The following is a 16,886-nucleotide window of genomic DNA, read 5'->3' as shown; positions in this document are numbered from 1 at the left end:
CATCTCAGTGACATGCAAATGAGACAGTCGATGATGACCATCACTCACTATTTCTTTTGTTTTTTATTGTTTAAATTATACAATATTTCATATTTTACAGATTTGACAATAAGGACCAACTTGACTGAACCACAAAATGTAAAAAAAAATGGAAATCCATGTTTTCAGGGAGGAATGAAACTTAGTTTCACATGACAATGAAGAGAAAATCAAAATATTTCATATTTCATATAATGAAATACAAAAGAAATAGTGAGTGGATGACGTCATCAGTCTCCTCATTTGCATACCGACCAGGATGTACATATAACTGTTTTGTGAAATTAAGCAAAACTATAAAATGTCATAACTTTCTTATTTTACATCCGATTTTGATGAAATTTTCAGTGTTACGCTTGTTGGATTTTTCTCTTTTTATTCAAATCAACTAATAGTTGGGGTGGACTTGGCCTTTAAGTTTCGCTTAATTTAACAAAATAGTATATTCACTATAGTGAGGGACATCATAGACTCTCTCATTTGCATGTCAGTGAGTTGTGCATATAACTGTTTTGTGAAAAATAAGCAATTTTTTTAATTTTCGTAACTTTCTTATTTTGATAAAATCTTCACTGTTATGCTTATTTGAGTTTTCTCTATTGATTAAAATCAACATTTTTCTGTGGTGGACTTGACCTTTAAAGAACTACTGTCAGGTTCATAAACAGCACTTTATTAAATATCAAACAGCATTTTTACAGTGTGCAAGTAAATCAGAAATATGGTTAGAGTAATCAAAGACACAAAATGAGTGTTTAGAAGCCATCAGGATTTATTTGCATTTCAAGATAGTTGCAAATTTGATTTTTAATCATACAAGTCATCTGGCAAACCTTCTTATTCAACAATAACATTGACAATATAGTATTCATTTTACAGTTACACTGATATAATATGATTTCACAGATATCTAGAAAATAATGATTCTATGGACATATAAACAAACATATCTCATATATGCATCTATCAAAATTGACTACAGTAAAGTCTATCATCTAATAAATAAAATAAAATATTTACATACCTCATGTACAAGTATATAATGAATAAGAAATTAACAAATTTTATGGAGGGAAAGGTAGATATTTTTGTATAGTCTTTATCATAACTGAATTATAAATATATTTCAACCAGTCTTAAAAAAAATCATAAACCAATAAATACCCTTGACTATTAATACCCTTAATCCGGTCATCCATAAAAAAAAAAAACAATATTTACTATTTCCTGCACTTCACAAGTCAAATATATTAAATGGCATATATCAAAATGAAAGATATTTTTATTTCATTATTTCCTCAATGCTGTATAATCGTATACAAATTTTCTTGATAATTATGAAATATAAAGATAGATTGGATCTCATTAAGAATGATGAAGAGAGGAATAAGATCTTTCCTAAAAAAACGAAATTGATAGGTACATAATCACAAAATATAGCATCTTTCAAAAACAAGGAATTATTTTTGTTGTAAGGCATTTTGATTGAGATGAAAGACCTGTATAGGCACAGAATAGAACTCTGGAATGATTTCAGATCAATGCATTAAGCTCCTTAAAAAAATGTTTTAACATATATACAGCATTACACAAATGCTGTGAAACATCACTTAGGTGAACATCATAAATCACTGAAAATTCATTTATGTAGTGCAATGTATACAATCATGTAGAATAATATAAAACTACACATATAGTAATGCCTGTATGTAGAAATAGAAATTTGCTTTTAAAAAAAAATCATGAAAGATTTTTTTCCCTAAATACTATTCATAGACATCATTGCATTTTCCTTCAGATTTCGAATTCATCCACCCCTCTCACATTTTTCCCATATGGCCCTGGGACCAAACCAACCACAAAATTATTCTACATTGTACAAATAACATACATATATATGTAGTGGAATCCACTTAGAACACAATTACCGTGTTTACATGTGATCGGCTTTTGGTTCAGAACCAAAAGCCGATGCAGAATCAGCTTTTGGGTTTATCTTGCACCGCGTTTACACGCTGCATCGTGTCAAAAACCTGAAATAATTCCCGCACCAACAATATATGTCATAATAAAGACAACGCTGGATCCGTGCGCTTATACGTACGTCATAATGGTAAAGTAAATGAATATGCGCATCAATTGCTGATGCAGAATCGGCTTTCTGTTTACACGTAGAAAAAAAAATTATTCTGCATCGGCTCGCGGTTCTTAACCTACTACTTTGGTGGTGCAAAATTGCCGATTCTGAACCGAGAGCCGATGCACGTTAATCGCGTTTACACACAATGAAAAAGCCGATTATGCATCGGCTTGCGATTCTGAACTGCGAGCCAATGCAGGGTGTAAACACGGTAAATATTGATACAACAAAAGACCTGCAGAATATTGTAAAGTAACCCTTTTTTGTGTTTTTCTTAATAGAACAATATTGAAATACTATATGGAATAACGTTCATTGATTCCTCATTAGCCAAAAGACATTCATTCACACAAGACAAAACATTAATAACAGATACATGTTGGCAATAGCAAGCTTAAGTCACTGACAGTCAAGATGAACAAGTAACAAATATATAAAAATTATCTTTTTGGTTTGTGCTTTGCATAATAATGATTTATAAGCACTTAGATAAGTACAGTGTATGTCTCGACCACCTTTAAAGATCTCATTTATTATTACCATTTATTGTGATAAAACTAAGACCCTGATATACTTTATATATATTAAAAGGTTAAGTTTTTGATGAGGAATGTGTTATTAGGAATATCGGAAGTATCTGAATAAAAGTTTGTTGACTAAATCTTGTTCAGCATCGACTAGTCAAAAATACCTTGTATTAATTATACATGCACTTGTGCAAATATTAATGATAAGTGGCGGTGGGTTAAAAAAGTGTACTTTATTGTACAACGCCTACTTAGCTTGTTGTACGCGAGCAAATGTGAGGCTGAATGTCAAACATTCGTACCGTTGCACACAAGACGTACCATACAAAATGTACCGTTGCACGGCTTTAGGAGGCGACGTCACAATACGATTTAATTCATTGCGCTCAGTATGAAAATTCAATGCGCGTATAAGCCTGCTGGCTAAATGCGCAATGCTGCCCAAGGTCATGTGCGCTTGTGGGATTTTGCTTTTCGCTTTTGATTTTTGCTCCCTTTTCATAGATTACTGCAGGGAAAAACTCTTGTTTTTTTCATATTTTCACTAAATTCCAAGGCGTTGTACAACACAAATAGCGAATATTCTTATTCGTGCAATGGTGAAAATAATACTGTTTTGCATTCGGTGAAAGAAAGAGATGCTCTATTCAACTCAACGCCTTGTTGAATAGAGCATCTTTCTTTCACCTCATGTGAAATCTTGCACCATCGCACTCATGCCTATTCGCTATTTGTATACTGTCCAATCATGAAAACTTTTCATTTTTATCCATTATATGTTTAACTTGAGAAAGAAAAAAAAACAAGATGATGGAACAGAAAACTAAAAATATCACTGAATGTAATTGTAATCAATACCTTCTTCCTATCATTTTTTTACAGCCTGATGTGAGAAATATGGCATACATAATATGACATTACCATGACAACAGAGTAACCAATACATTCAAGAATGTGTCTTGTATATCTTCACTCTGAGATCCCCAAATCAGATTATTTATATCCTGAAACAATTCTATTTTGGAATGGGATGAAAACAATAAAACCAGCATTAACTGAGTTTCAATGAAATGACCTATATCATTGCCATTAATGTTGGGTAGGAAAGAAGAAATATAGCATACCTCAGAAAAGTGGACTATAGTTATCATTTAGTCAAGACTTAGACCAGGATACCATCTTGATACTTAATCATATACCTAGGGTACCATCATATACATCTACAGTCATTGCCTGATTTAGCACCACACAAGTTGACACGTTATCCAAGTATATATTCCTCTCATAAATACAGCTATTGATTTGTTGGTAATGTAATTCAAATTTTGCATTTGAAGTTTGTATAACTTACAGCTATGTCAACAGTCCCAGCATATATTTGATTTGGACAAAAGTTCCACTGTACTTGCAAGCATATGTAGATTGAAATAAAAATACTTATATTTCTCTCTTTACCCCAAAATGAAGTAGAGTGTAAGGTCAAAAGTACAAATGGGTAAAAATCCTTTGTTATACATTCTGTGCATATCAATTTGAAAGACATCAGGATCACGACAAACATGTACAATGATTTATTTTCTGAGAAAAATCATACCAATATGAATGCATTTCTGGCATACAATTAGATACAATCCCACAATAAATTGTAGACATACTAATTCCTGACCTCAAGGTTCCATTCACAAGTTAAGCTTAACCGCTTACAAAATACGCATTTTATAAACTGTACATAAATGCAAGGTTGGATGTCAGATTGTGTTCGAGGTAAATCACCAGATCTGTTGGGGCTCTGATAATGATTTTACTTTCTTTTAATCTTACTTTAATTGTCATAGTAATCAGAAAGTAGGTTTACCACTTGCTTATATCATGTACTTTTGATTTGTGAGCGGGTCCATGGGCACAATCTTGCACACTTCAACCAATCAAAAAAGTACACCTTCAAAATCTGTCTTGATGATTACCATAAAAGATGAGAAAAAAAATCGCGATTCTCAGAAAAATAACTCATGCTTTCTGTTTGCTAAAACAAATCCCGGTGTTCTTCACATGTTCTTCAAGGTTTAAAGTATGCTTTTTCAATTTGACCTTCTTGCAAACTACAGTGTTCCATTAAGCTTTATTTAGATATTTCCTCAACTTGTATTGTGTGGTTATGATTGTAATATGATTGAAATAAAACACCCCACCAAATTAAGGAAGCATATGCTACAGGAAACTACAGCCAAGTGACCCTGTCCTGGGAATAGAGACCCTGCATCCCTCCTTATTGCTTCTAGACCAAAACCCTGTTCCATTGTAGAGAAGAGAGGGGGGGGGGGCAGTGTAAGTAAGAAGTCACTGCTCTTTCAAATCCAGTCAGGTACATAAAACAAAATAATAAAGCCTGTGTATGATTGAAAATATTTGTTTTAACTATTCACAATCAACTAAAAAAATTGGCCTCAACATTCACCAAGTAAAGGATACCTAAAAAATTTGTTCCGTGTGAATAACATGGACCGAGATGCAGAGCTGAAAGCTTTTTTTTCCATTGGGAATGGCAATGAAGGCACTCACCAGTCTGTAAGAACAGGCAGTCATATTCACATGAGTTGTAGAATTGCTAGCTCCTCCTAGCTGCTGCTCAAGAATCATGTACTGTGCAAGCCAATAATTCTGTACATAGATATCTTCATGATTCCCCACTACTATATTCTGCATATATGATCATGATGTCAGCTTTGCCTTCACGCAAAACAAATTTGACAAGTAAGTCATAAATCTCTTAAGCCATTGGCTCTTTACAGTTCTAAAAATAAACCATATCAGAACTTCTAGCTCATACAGCGATTCTCATTTCCCTCATTTTAGTTTATGAAGCTTGAGAAATTCTGCAGCTTCTTTGTCCGAGGACCTTTCTTTGAGAGTCTGGACATACATCCATGCTTCATCATCTGAATAAAAAACAGAAATGGAGAAGGTTTAAAAAATATAACATGTAGCACTTAATGAGAGCAGAAAAAAAAAAATGATTAGGGATGATCGTAATACTATTCAGACCATTTATAGTACAATAGCACAATATTATGTCTCAGTGAACATAAATGAACAGGGGAAATCATGAAAATGGAGTAGCAGATAAGAAATTAAGTTGGAAACTGAAGGCAAAGTTATCATTGATGACAAAATTACAAATGAGGACAAAATAGAAAATGATGGGAAAGGTAGCAATGATGGCTCAGATGACATCAAGGGCCAAAGACACACACTCATATGCCATCAAGGGCCTAAGACACACACTCAGATGTCATCAAATGACCCAAAACACATACTAAGATCACACCAAGGGCCCCAAGTCACACACAAAGATGCCATCAAGGACCTAAGACACACACTCAGATGCCATCAAAGGACCTAAGACACACACTAAGATCACATCAAGAGCCTAAGACACACACTCAGATTCCTTCAAGGGCCAAAGACACACACAAAAATCACATCAAAGGCCCAAGACACAAACTAAGATACCATCAAGGGCCTAAGACACACACTAAGATACCATCAATGGCCTAAGACACACACTCATATGCCATCAACAGCCCAAAACATACACTCAGATGCCATCAAGGGCCCAAGACACACACTAAGATCACATCAAGGGCCCAAGTCACACATTAAGATGCCATCAAGGGCTCCAAGATACATACTAAGATGCCATCAAGGGCCCGTGACACACACTCAGATGCCATCAATAGCCCAAGACACCCTAAAAGAAAGAGGCCATCAAGTGCCTTAGATAATGACTACTAACCTTTGGTTACAGCTGGCAAAAGATGGAGAGAGATGGCTGCTTCTTCACCAAGGTTCTTGCTCTTCTTGCCATGGACACCTGGGACATCATTGATCTGCACGTAGGCCTCACCGCCAAAATCATTCCTCAAGAAGTCATAGTCCATAAGGACAAAGTGGACGGTAGCACCATAGGATAATACCTGACTGTGTGGAACATTGCTGTGATGGTGGAAGAATAGAATTTTAATACATTCATCCTTCACTTGTCAACAAGTATAAGTAACATGACATTGAAAGAACAGATTTCCATTATTATTCATCAAACAGCAAATTCAGAATACAATACATATCACATGTAGATGAAATTAAAGCTAACAATTAATTAAGAGAGTCTCCAGTGGAGACAGTGCACATAATATGAAACGATGCAGTTCTGTTGACTTGACAAGAGCTTTGATACATGTAATTTAATTTGAACTCACAATTCAAAGGTCTCGTCAAAGAGTGGATGCAGCGTCTTCTTGATGACCTGCGTCTTCTGAAAGTGACTTTGAGGAAAGACATGATGAGGCTGTAGGTACACTATCACATATGGATCACTCAGACCTGTAACACGAAAAACAAGCATTAATGCCTTCAAATTGGCAACATCCACTTTTTGCATGTATGAGTTTGTTTTCAGGGAGAGAGCAACATTTCTATGATGTACTTCAACATCTACAACCTAAAGTGTGGGCCGAACCTGGAGGCCAATCCACACAAGAGTTCAGTATGACTTCAATAATGTTGCACTGTATCACACAAAGTGGAGATGGAGTATTAAAGGGCAATGGCCAAGTGTGAGGTGAATCCTGTTACCCATGTTCGATGGGGACAAAACCACTTTGAAAACTTAGGACTACTGACTTACATTCCCAATTGCATGCAGTATTATGGAATTGCTTTATTTCCAAAATTTTGAGAAATTTATTATCTAAAAAAATGGCAAATAGGCCTCAATTTTTAGGACTTTAGAAGCAGGATTAAATCCTGCTTCTAAATTCCTAAAATTGAGACCTATATGCCATGGAAAGGTTATGCATTTGATAATAGCTATTATAAAAGCCCTTGTTTTTTCACCCCACTATCTGAAGCATAATACATTTTTATATGATTTGGTACAAACTGCACCCAACAGCATCACATGAATAAGAAGATGCAAAATGAATTATAATTCTTGCTTCTATGATAAGTATATATTGCCAAATTAAGAAAATTTAACAATGATACACCAGTATAATAAAGAAAAAAGTTTATACATTACACAATTTGCATACCATTGTCATCCATAGGACTGATTTGAGTAGCATTCATCACCCGGACCCTGAGTTTCTGCTGACTTTGTTTGTAATTGCACTTGACTGTTAAAATTCCTAAGGGTGAATCTGACTTGTTGGCCTCTTCCTACAATAAGATAAATGAGCAGAAATTGATTAATTGGCTTTACAGCCAGGCCACAATGCACCTGTCTATTACTGAATGCTGTAATTCCCATAGGTTTTTAATAGAACATTCAGTTCCAGCAAGCAACTGGTTGAAAACTGTCAACAATCATATATATGTGTCCTTGTTCTTGGTAGCAAGTTCACATTCTCTGTAAATTAATTGTTTTGAGAAATACCCCTTTCTTATTGACAGATATAGAGGCCCTTTTGCAGATTGAGGAATAGACAGAATAATCGTAAACTCAACTCAAGTGCTGTGTGAATGTTGATATTAACACGTTTTAGTCCGACATAAAAATTTACCTAGACTCATATTTGGACTCACAACTGTTCCTCATCTAATCACAACCGTCTCAATCTCAAACTCATCTCTTGTGTGACCACATTTCAACCAGATATAAATCTCAAATAATTGCTGCAAGAATCTCAAAATTTAATACGTATCAATTTAAAATGCATCTCAATCACTCTCAGACTCACCATTGGGAGCTGATCTAAACTCAACTTAACTCAATCTCAAATTACAAGTGTCTAAATCCCACACTTCCCTGTTGCATGACCGAACCCATGACACTTCAATCAGTCCCCTAGTGAAATACCAAACTTGCTGAGTTTACAGACTGCATTCTTGAATGCAGGAGACTCAATCACATCCATGGGTAACCTTTCCCCTTCTCAGACTCAACTCTTATTCTCTCATAAACTCAAACATGTCTTAATCTTAAATTCACCTGTTGCATGACCCGAGCCATGAGATAGTCTTCTATCAGTCTCTTGGTGGAAGTACCAAACTTGCTGAGTTTACCCATGGCTTCCTTGTATATGGGACACTCAATCACATCCATGTGTAACCTTTCCCCTTCTCAGACTCAAGTCTTATTCTCTCATAAACTCAAACATGTCTTAATCTTAAATTCACCTGTTGCATGACCCGAGCCATGAGATAGTCTTCTATCAGTCTCTTGGTGGAAGTTCCAAACTTGCTGAGTTTACCCATGGCTTCCTTGTATATGGGACACTCAATCACATCCATGTGTAACCTTTCCCCTTCTCAGACTCAAGTCTTATTCTCTCATAAACTCAAACATGTCTTAATCTTAAATTCACCTGTTGCATGACCCGAGCCATGAGATAGTCTTCTATCAGTCTCTTGGTGGAAGTACCAAACTTGCTGGGTTTACCCATGCCTTCCTTGAACATGGGACACTCAATCACATCCATGGGTTACCTTTCCCCTTCTCAGACTCAAGTCTTATTCTCTCATAAACTCAAACATTTCTTAATCTTAAATTCACCTGTTGCATGACCCGAGCCATGAGATAGTCTTCTATCAGTCTCTTGGTGGAAGTACCAAACTTGCTGAGTTTACCCATGGCTTCCTTGTATATGGGACACTCAATCACTTTCATGGGCAACCCTTTCCCTTCTGCATGGAAGAAGTTTCCAATGACCTGGAGATAAAGATAATGAAGAACTTCGATAATCATTTCCCCCATGATAAAAAATAAAAATTAGCAAAATTATTTCATGAAATGTTCTTTTATCTGCACATTTCATTCAGGAAAGAACTTGAATCAAAATTGAACCACCTTGATCTATTAACTGTAGATTCTTGTAATTCCATCACCTGAGTTTCAAAGCACACTTGTGTATAACCCCAAGTCAATATTGTCTAATGTGACTGATATTACACGTCAGTCATACCTCTATCAAGGCCCGTGTATATAACATGTATTTGAATAAAAGGTACCGGGTAGTCTCACTTACATCATAAGCATCATGCATTCTCTGACCAATCAGGGGATGTTGATTCAGCGTCTGTTAAATAAAAAACAATAACAACAAACAAATGTGAAGACTTTTCACTCTACAAATAGATGACAAGACTGTGCCTTATATCATAATGCTTGATTTCAATATCTTATTCTGAAATTCTGCAATTCATGATCGATAAAAACTCAGAGTGCACTAATGACAAAACAGAAATGGGTATGATATAAAGTTATCCACATAATCATTAGAAAGCATGCATTTCCATGACAATTGTGTTAATGGCTCATTAAATGTCACCATTTTAGTACTTTTAACTTAAAATGGTAACCCTCACGTCTAACTTGTCACTGATGGTAGTAATATGCTTAAGAAAATGTGACACAGAAAGTTAGCCAGGACATACACAGACTGAATATAATATAGACTCAGAGTAATAATTGTGGATCAACCTCCCTCATGGTATCAGATTCATAACAGACTTTTAACGATTCAAATCTGTGTTTAAAACATACCTTTTTGAGAAGCACTTACATTTATAGCCATACAAAAAATTAAACAAACCTTCCACATGCATAGAGACCATTAATTCATATGGTATTATGCATCAATAAGAACTGAATTTCATCACTGTTATCAATATAAAAGATGAAATACTGCATTGCATAATGGATGTATGAATCTTACATTCTTTGCTTATTATTGGCCTGATCTAAAATTTTAAAAAATCTAGAACAAACATATGTCAGAACAGAAGCAATGGAGGAGCAACATTTCTTTGACAAAAACCTTATGACCTGAATTCACAAAGGTGGTTTTTAAAACCATCAGTTGAACCCATGATTTATGCAAGATACTCATGTTTACGCTTATTTACCTCATATATTAAAAATTGTCCAATGCTGATGCGCGCTTTTGTCACAGTGTGCCAAATTGACGCCTGTTGCCATTGTTATCCACGCTATTTTATTCATCAATCCACTTTTTTGAATTAATGAGTCCACTCTTCAAACAGTGGACTCATGAATAAAATAGCGTACTTAACCATGGCAGCAGGCGTCAATTTGGCACACTGTGACAAAATCGCGCATCAGCATTGGACATTTTTTAATATACGCGGTAAATAAGCATAATTTATACAGGAAATCTACATAAACCATGGGTTCAACCAATGGTTTTCAAAACCACCTTTGTGACTTCGGGCCTTTATGTTTTAAAGCTCATAGAACACATGCAATATCTTTTGAGAGGCTATTAATCTGGATAGAATGATAAATTTATATGATTTTACCTTGTATCCATTGTTGATCATTTCTTTCAGGATGTTTAACACAACAAGCCACAGCTCTTCTAGAATTCTGACAAGAATTACAAGAAAGAAATAAATCACATTACACTTTATTGCTAGCTATCCTGATAACACTAACTTACAGGGTCAGCAATGTGAATTATGAGTAACATCTAATAATATTTGTGAAAACTTCAAATATTCAATTCTTTATACCTTAAGATAATTCATATTTCGCAGAGTGCTCAGAGGTGGGGCGGATCATGGAGAGATATGGCCATAGAAAACATGCAAGGAGTATTAGGGCAATTCTATGGGAAACAAAACTATTTGTTCATTCTATCTCCATTTTCTTCTTTTCAACTGCTCTTCATAAACTGTTCAAGGCAGGATAATTAGAGGGTTTTACACCCTTTCACATGAAGAACAGAGTGGAAACAAATCATTTCAGGTAAGTCTCACATACAGGGGGTAGGATGTACATTATACTTGATATAATTTCCCATTATAAAGTGGGAGGCAAGTACATGTTAGAGGGGTGTGTTGAGGATCAATACTGACAATAGGCAAAGTGAAGGAAGGGGACAGTGTGACTTGCGTGTGGTATAAAGGCATCACTACATTGATCAAATCATGATAAAAGGATGCACGTATAAATCAATAAAGATAAGAGTTACATATCAAGTGTGCATTGATTCTTAAGCATGACTCTAAGGTCCGTATTTTGAAGTCAGGTTTAACTCAGACTCCGGTCTAACTATGTGCTACAATTATGGGGAGCCAAAAACTAAAAAATTCTGTTTACATTGTATATTTCTTATGTTTACTATTTTGTTTCCATTTGCTTTCATAATGAAGAAAAATCCTTCAGTTATCATTCTCAGCAGTTATGAATGATTTGAGCATCATGTGAGTTAATAAATTGAATTGTGGCTATCCACAGTTAAACCACTGACAACTTTAAACCAGGGTTTTAGAATATGGGCCAATGTCACACTTAACTCTTTGTGAAACATCCCTCATATCTTTTAAAAACTACAATACATAACATATCAAAAGGCAAGATATGTACAAATTTATTTTAAAAAAACCAATCCTTATTTTTCAGCGCGAAGAAAACATTTTGGGAGATGAGCATCCAAAGAAAGGGTCTTACATTTTATTAATGCTTCATTCAAATCAATAAAATCAACTCAAAACCAACTGATGGTATGTCGGTGGATATAATGTATTTAGATTTAATCAACTTGGAGTCACTTTTGCTGGGTTGACAGTGGTAGAACACCTGAAATGTCTGAATTCAATAATTGTCAATAAATGTCTGAATTCAATAATAAATCTTTGTTTTATGTATCAAACAAAGCTCACTGGTCATAATAAAATGCTACATTTAAGAAAAAAATCCAGCAATAAATGTGCTCTTTACCTTTGGAAGTTAGCCTTCAGCAGACAACTATGTAATGTGATAAGATTGCTATCAAGATATTCCATCAAAGGTGTTATCACCTGCATAATAAAATTCAAAACATTAAAATACTAAAGGTCATAAATAATAACAGAAAATTTAATGACTTAATGTAAAATACATGTATAGCCATTGTTTGAATACTGAATAAGCCAAGCTATCCAAAATGGTATGACATGTATTTCAGAAACGAATTTCCCAATTCAATAAGGCATAATTAGCACCTGTCCTGTGCAGTAAATTATAGAAAATATTCAAGGCTGGAGCTTTTGCTGAATAAATACACAATTGTCAAAATAAGCATGCAAAATATATAGAAAGCAAGCATAGATATGGACCTTGAAAGTTTTTTTTTTTTTAATTGTACTTTAAGAGTAAGTGATATTGCTATCATGGCAGACATTTGTTTTTCTTTCCAGGAATTCGCAATCTGTTAAATCTTTTCTTTGAAACAACAGGCAGTGGGTTCAAGAAAGATCAAAATCACATTGCCTTGGTTGCTAAGAATAAAATATGACAAGGGGTGGGCAGGATGTGCTTAGAGGAAATGGGTTGACCAATACTGCTCCACAATTGCAAAAGGAAGCAAGTGACATATCAACTAAATTAGAATTTAAAAAAAAATTCACCTGGGCCCTGTTTTCCAAGGAAGTGTGATAATTGATCTAATAACACTAATGATGATAATAGAGCTCAGAGCACTAATTGTCATTATAAGCCTATGGAAAGCCAGAAGCAGCTTAATTCTTTGTCTGTCTAGGTGTATGCACATAAATCTTTGTATGATAGAAGATCATTCCAAATGATGGACCAAAGTTATTACATTGCATGAGTATTTGTCATATTTAGAGAACTTAACTTGAAAGGGTATAGGCATATTGTATACATGACTATCCTGCTTCCATAGAATGCTCAATATATTGGAATGATAGGGACGTGTCTTATAACGCTTTACAAATATACTATCACCGGAGTCATAGGTTTTTGGCTTTTTTTTTTTTTGGGGGGGGGGGGGGGGCACATAAATTTAGAGATTTATGTTATGTCTATGCATTTACATCAAACTTAATCTAATTCAACTTCATTGTTATCATGATCAATATCTTTCAGGATATGTCACCTACTCCCTTTTGCCACCATAAAAGGAGACTAATCCAGGGCCCAAACCATGTACAAAGTTCAACGTTGTTTGCTACTCACATCATCAAGGTTGGTGTCTGGTGCAGCAGACATGAGCGGTGCCGTGTACTTCCTGAAGTCTGGTTCCATCTTCTCACCGACGTGTCTGATCACCTTACCAATCACATTCAACATGTCCTCGTCCGCACTGGCCAGCATGGTGTGGAGGGTCAGTCCACACTGCTCCGATCCCACCGACCCATGCTCGATGAGGAGCCCATCCAGCACCCGCTCGAAGTCCAGCTGGACGGGGAGGCTGGAGAGGTAGCGACGCACTTGCTCGATGTTGTTGACTGCGATGCAAAGCTGGTGATTTGGGGGAATAACGATGATGATGATGATAATGAAAAATTTCACAAATATATTACATAAGTGTGTAAAAATAATATGTGTAATATGAGTGATTCCCAGAATTTGTATACACCTAACTAAATGTATTGAGCATTCCCACAAAGCAGAGATGTTGGAGGGAAAACAATAAAAACATTTGCATCACAGATGGATCATTATTATTATGGTCTAATGCACAGGTTTCCTCTTGTCATGCTCTCCACTCTGACATCTAAAACTACTCTATAAGACATGTAAATCTATCTAAAAACATTAATAGGTGCAGAATCTTCCAAATAACTTATCATTCATAAAATTTCAGGAAAAATTAATATTCAAATTTTGTCAAAGTAACTTGAAGTACATTTATGAGAACTTGACCATCATGGTAACAACCATAAAACCCTTGAATGTGATTGGCTGCTGAGCCCTGTTACCATGGTAGTTACAGGAATGGCATGGTTACCACAACCAATATTAGCCCTTTCATGAAATGGGCACCTGAAGCGAATAGTAAAAAGTTACCTGGTCTGTGACGTCAAACTGACCCTCATCGTCATAGAATTTATTCTCTTCCAGTTTTTTATGGATGATATTTGCATAATCCACCGCTCCCTGACGAATATCCTGCCAATGAAATATACATATATCAATATTTTTTCTAATATAATTATCAGATTTGGCAAATGTCCAGTCTTTAAAGTATACACACAAAGAAAATTCACGAAAGTGATGATTATAGACAAATTATATATGAATGGAAAGGTCTTGTCTTTTTATACACAAATATGTCACTAAAAAGTCTTATCGATGTCGTGGAAATGCAAGAAATGAAATTATTAGAGACCATTCTAAGCCCCCCAGCCGCCCCCCAGACCGACAGTTCACGCAGTGAAAACAGTCGAGAATAATGACGTCACACAATAATCGAGCCCATCATCCCTCTGTGCACAATACACTGAATCACCTTACTGACCTCTTCAATATCTTCCGAATTTACCGTTTTCTTCATGTAATGTGACATCCGAATTCTGTTTTCGACAACTTCAGACTATAAGGGAACCAGAACTGTGTTATTTTGCCCGTTTTTTATTGAATTGTGAACTGGAAAGATCGATTTTGTCCACTCGACAGTCTTCGTTGTGTTGCTCTACTAACTATTGAAAAACTCCAAGCTGCACGGTCCCATTCACTTGCTCCCGATGCATGTTGCAGGCTACGCTGTTTGATCCAGTCAAAAGTCAAGGTAAGCATGTTTGGAAACTGTACTTGTTCTGACGATGCATTCAGGTCAGATGACAGATACAGATCTGATATAAGTTTAGAATCATGCATTTTGGCATAACTACTATTAAAATTAAAAAGTTTTTATTTTAGAAATAATGTTTTTGTACAATTCCACCCAAGGCAAGGGTTCATTACATGCCGCCACGCACAGAAAAATCAAGCCATAGAAGTCGTGTGTTGTGGACCCAAGAAGTGAGATCCCAGACGCCTCCAGGCTAAGCACGCGCGACCCACTAGTTAGAAATCCACTGCCAAACGCGGTTCGTGGTGCGGGGTTAGTATACTTAATACGTGTGAGTGGCACAATTCCAGCAGATTTTTTCTTCAGATTTCTAAAACTGGTCAGGACTCAGGCAGGCAATTAAATTATTTAGGAGCACTGAGTGGTATGGACCATGGCTGAAAATCTGCTGTTTCAGAGGAATGTTTAAGTTTTTATTATACACAGAATTATATCACCATGATGCCGATGTCATGAAGCCAGACAAATTTTCAGCAGTGATTACCCTGATTCCTGGCCAAAATCACTCACACGTATTGCGAGGTTAGTATTAGTATACTACTAGTACGTATTGCGAGGTTAGTATTAGTATACTAACCACGAACCGCGTTTGGCAGTGGATTTCTAACTAGTGGGTCGCGCGTGCTGGGATCTCACTTCTTGGGTCCACGACTTCTATTGCTTGAATTTTCTGTGCGCGGCGGCATGTAATGAACCCTTGGGTGGGCCAAAATTAGAGTCTGGTGTTTCTTTCTGATTAGAGTGTTGCTGCATATATGCGTAATGCCTTCAACAATGAAGATAAATGCAATCTTTGTAATGACACAGAGACTCAGAGAGCACCGTACCTCAAGTGATGTTCGTGTAGTCTCCACTTCACTACTGGAGTACTGCTACAGCCTACACTACGCTACACACTTACCCGGGTAGGTGTGGCGTACATGTACGGTAGTGTAGCGGTAGTGAAGTGGAGTGGGGCCTACACAAACATCACTTGAGGTAGAGCACCAGTGTTCTGAGTGGAACTTTTCAGGTGTCTAAACCTACTATCATTTGTTGTTGACCGGGAATTACATGCCACCGCACGTCATCAATCATCACGATAATTAAATTCATACTTTGATTTGATTATTTAAACTATTTCTTTTTTTCTCTCTTCTACACACAGATCTGCACAATTGCTAACTCTGGTGACTTCTGGTCTCTGCTTGCTACCTCAATCTGGGAGATTCCATCATGTCCTTTTACTATGATTTGGATATAGCCATTTTTTTCTTCACTCTTTCCAGGACCTACGGTTTGCAAGTTGTGGAATGATAATGATACAAAAGAAAAAATTTCTTTATCAATCTTGGAAACAATTTTGAGCACAGTTTTGGAGAGAACTAAGAAATTTTACTCGGACAGGAATACAGCTTGTCAAAAATAATAACACACAATTTAAAACGAAAGAACAATTTTAATGTTACTAGGGCATTTTGCGAGAAATGTTATACTCAATCACACGTCCCAAATCAAGGGAAAGTCCTTTGATTAAACATGTAGTTGAATTGCGATTGCAACTCGACCTTATTACGCTTAAATTTGAATTTAAGACTTACG

General features: G+C 35.9%; 1 protein-coding gene across 1 annotated transcript in view; it reads right to left on the bottom strand.

Moving 5' to 3' along the window:
• Nucleotides 1–793: 793 nt before the first annotated feature.
• The window catches only part of LOC129269418 (BAI1-associated protein 3-like), a 61,181-nt gene continuing 45,088 nt past the window's right edge, over nt 794–16,886 (bottom strand). The window contains exons 22-31 of the mRNA XM_064105742.1: nt 14,522–14,623; nt 13,688–13,972; nt 12,449–12,528; nt 11,026–11,092; nt 9,732–9,782; nt 9,260–9,415; nt 7,797–7,923; nt 6,963–7,086; nt 6,500–6,699; nt 794–5,642 (exon numbers count right to left, since the gene is read on the bottom strand). Coding sequence (XP_063961812.1) covers nt 5,551–5,642; nt 6,500–6,699; nt 6,963–7,086; nt 7,797–7,923; nt 9,260–9,415; nt 9,732–9,782; nt 11,026–11,092; nt 12,449–12,528; nt 13,688–13,972; nt 14,522–14,623 — 1,284 coding nt within the window. The 3' untranslated portion in view covers nt 794–5,550. The remainder of the gene's footprint in view (nt 5,643–6,499; nt 6,700–6,962; nt 7,087–7,796; nt 7,924–9,259; nt 9,416–9,731; nt 9,783–11,025; nt 11,093–12,448; nt 12,529–13,687; nt 13,973–14,521; nt 14,624–16,886) is intronic.

Source organism: Lytechinus pictus, chromosome 10 (assembly GCF_037042905.1).
Source record: "Lytechinus pictus isolate F3 Inbred chromosome 10, Lp3.0, whole genome shotgun sequence".
In the NCBI taxonomy this organism is placed as follows: Eukaryota; Metazoa; Echinodermata; class Echinoidea; order Temnopleuroida; family Toxopneustidae; genus Lytechinus; species Lytechinus pictus.
This window is presented reverse-complemented; position numbering and strand designations above follow the sequence as displayed.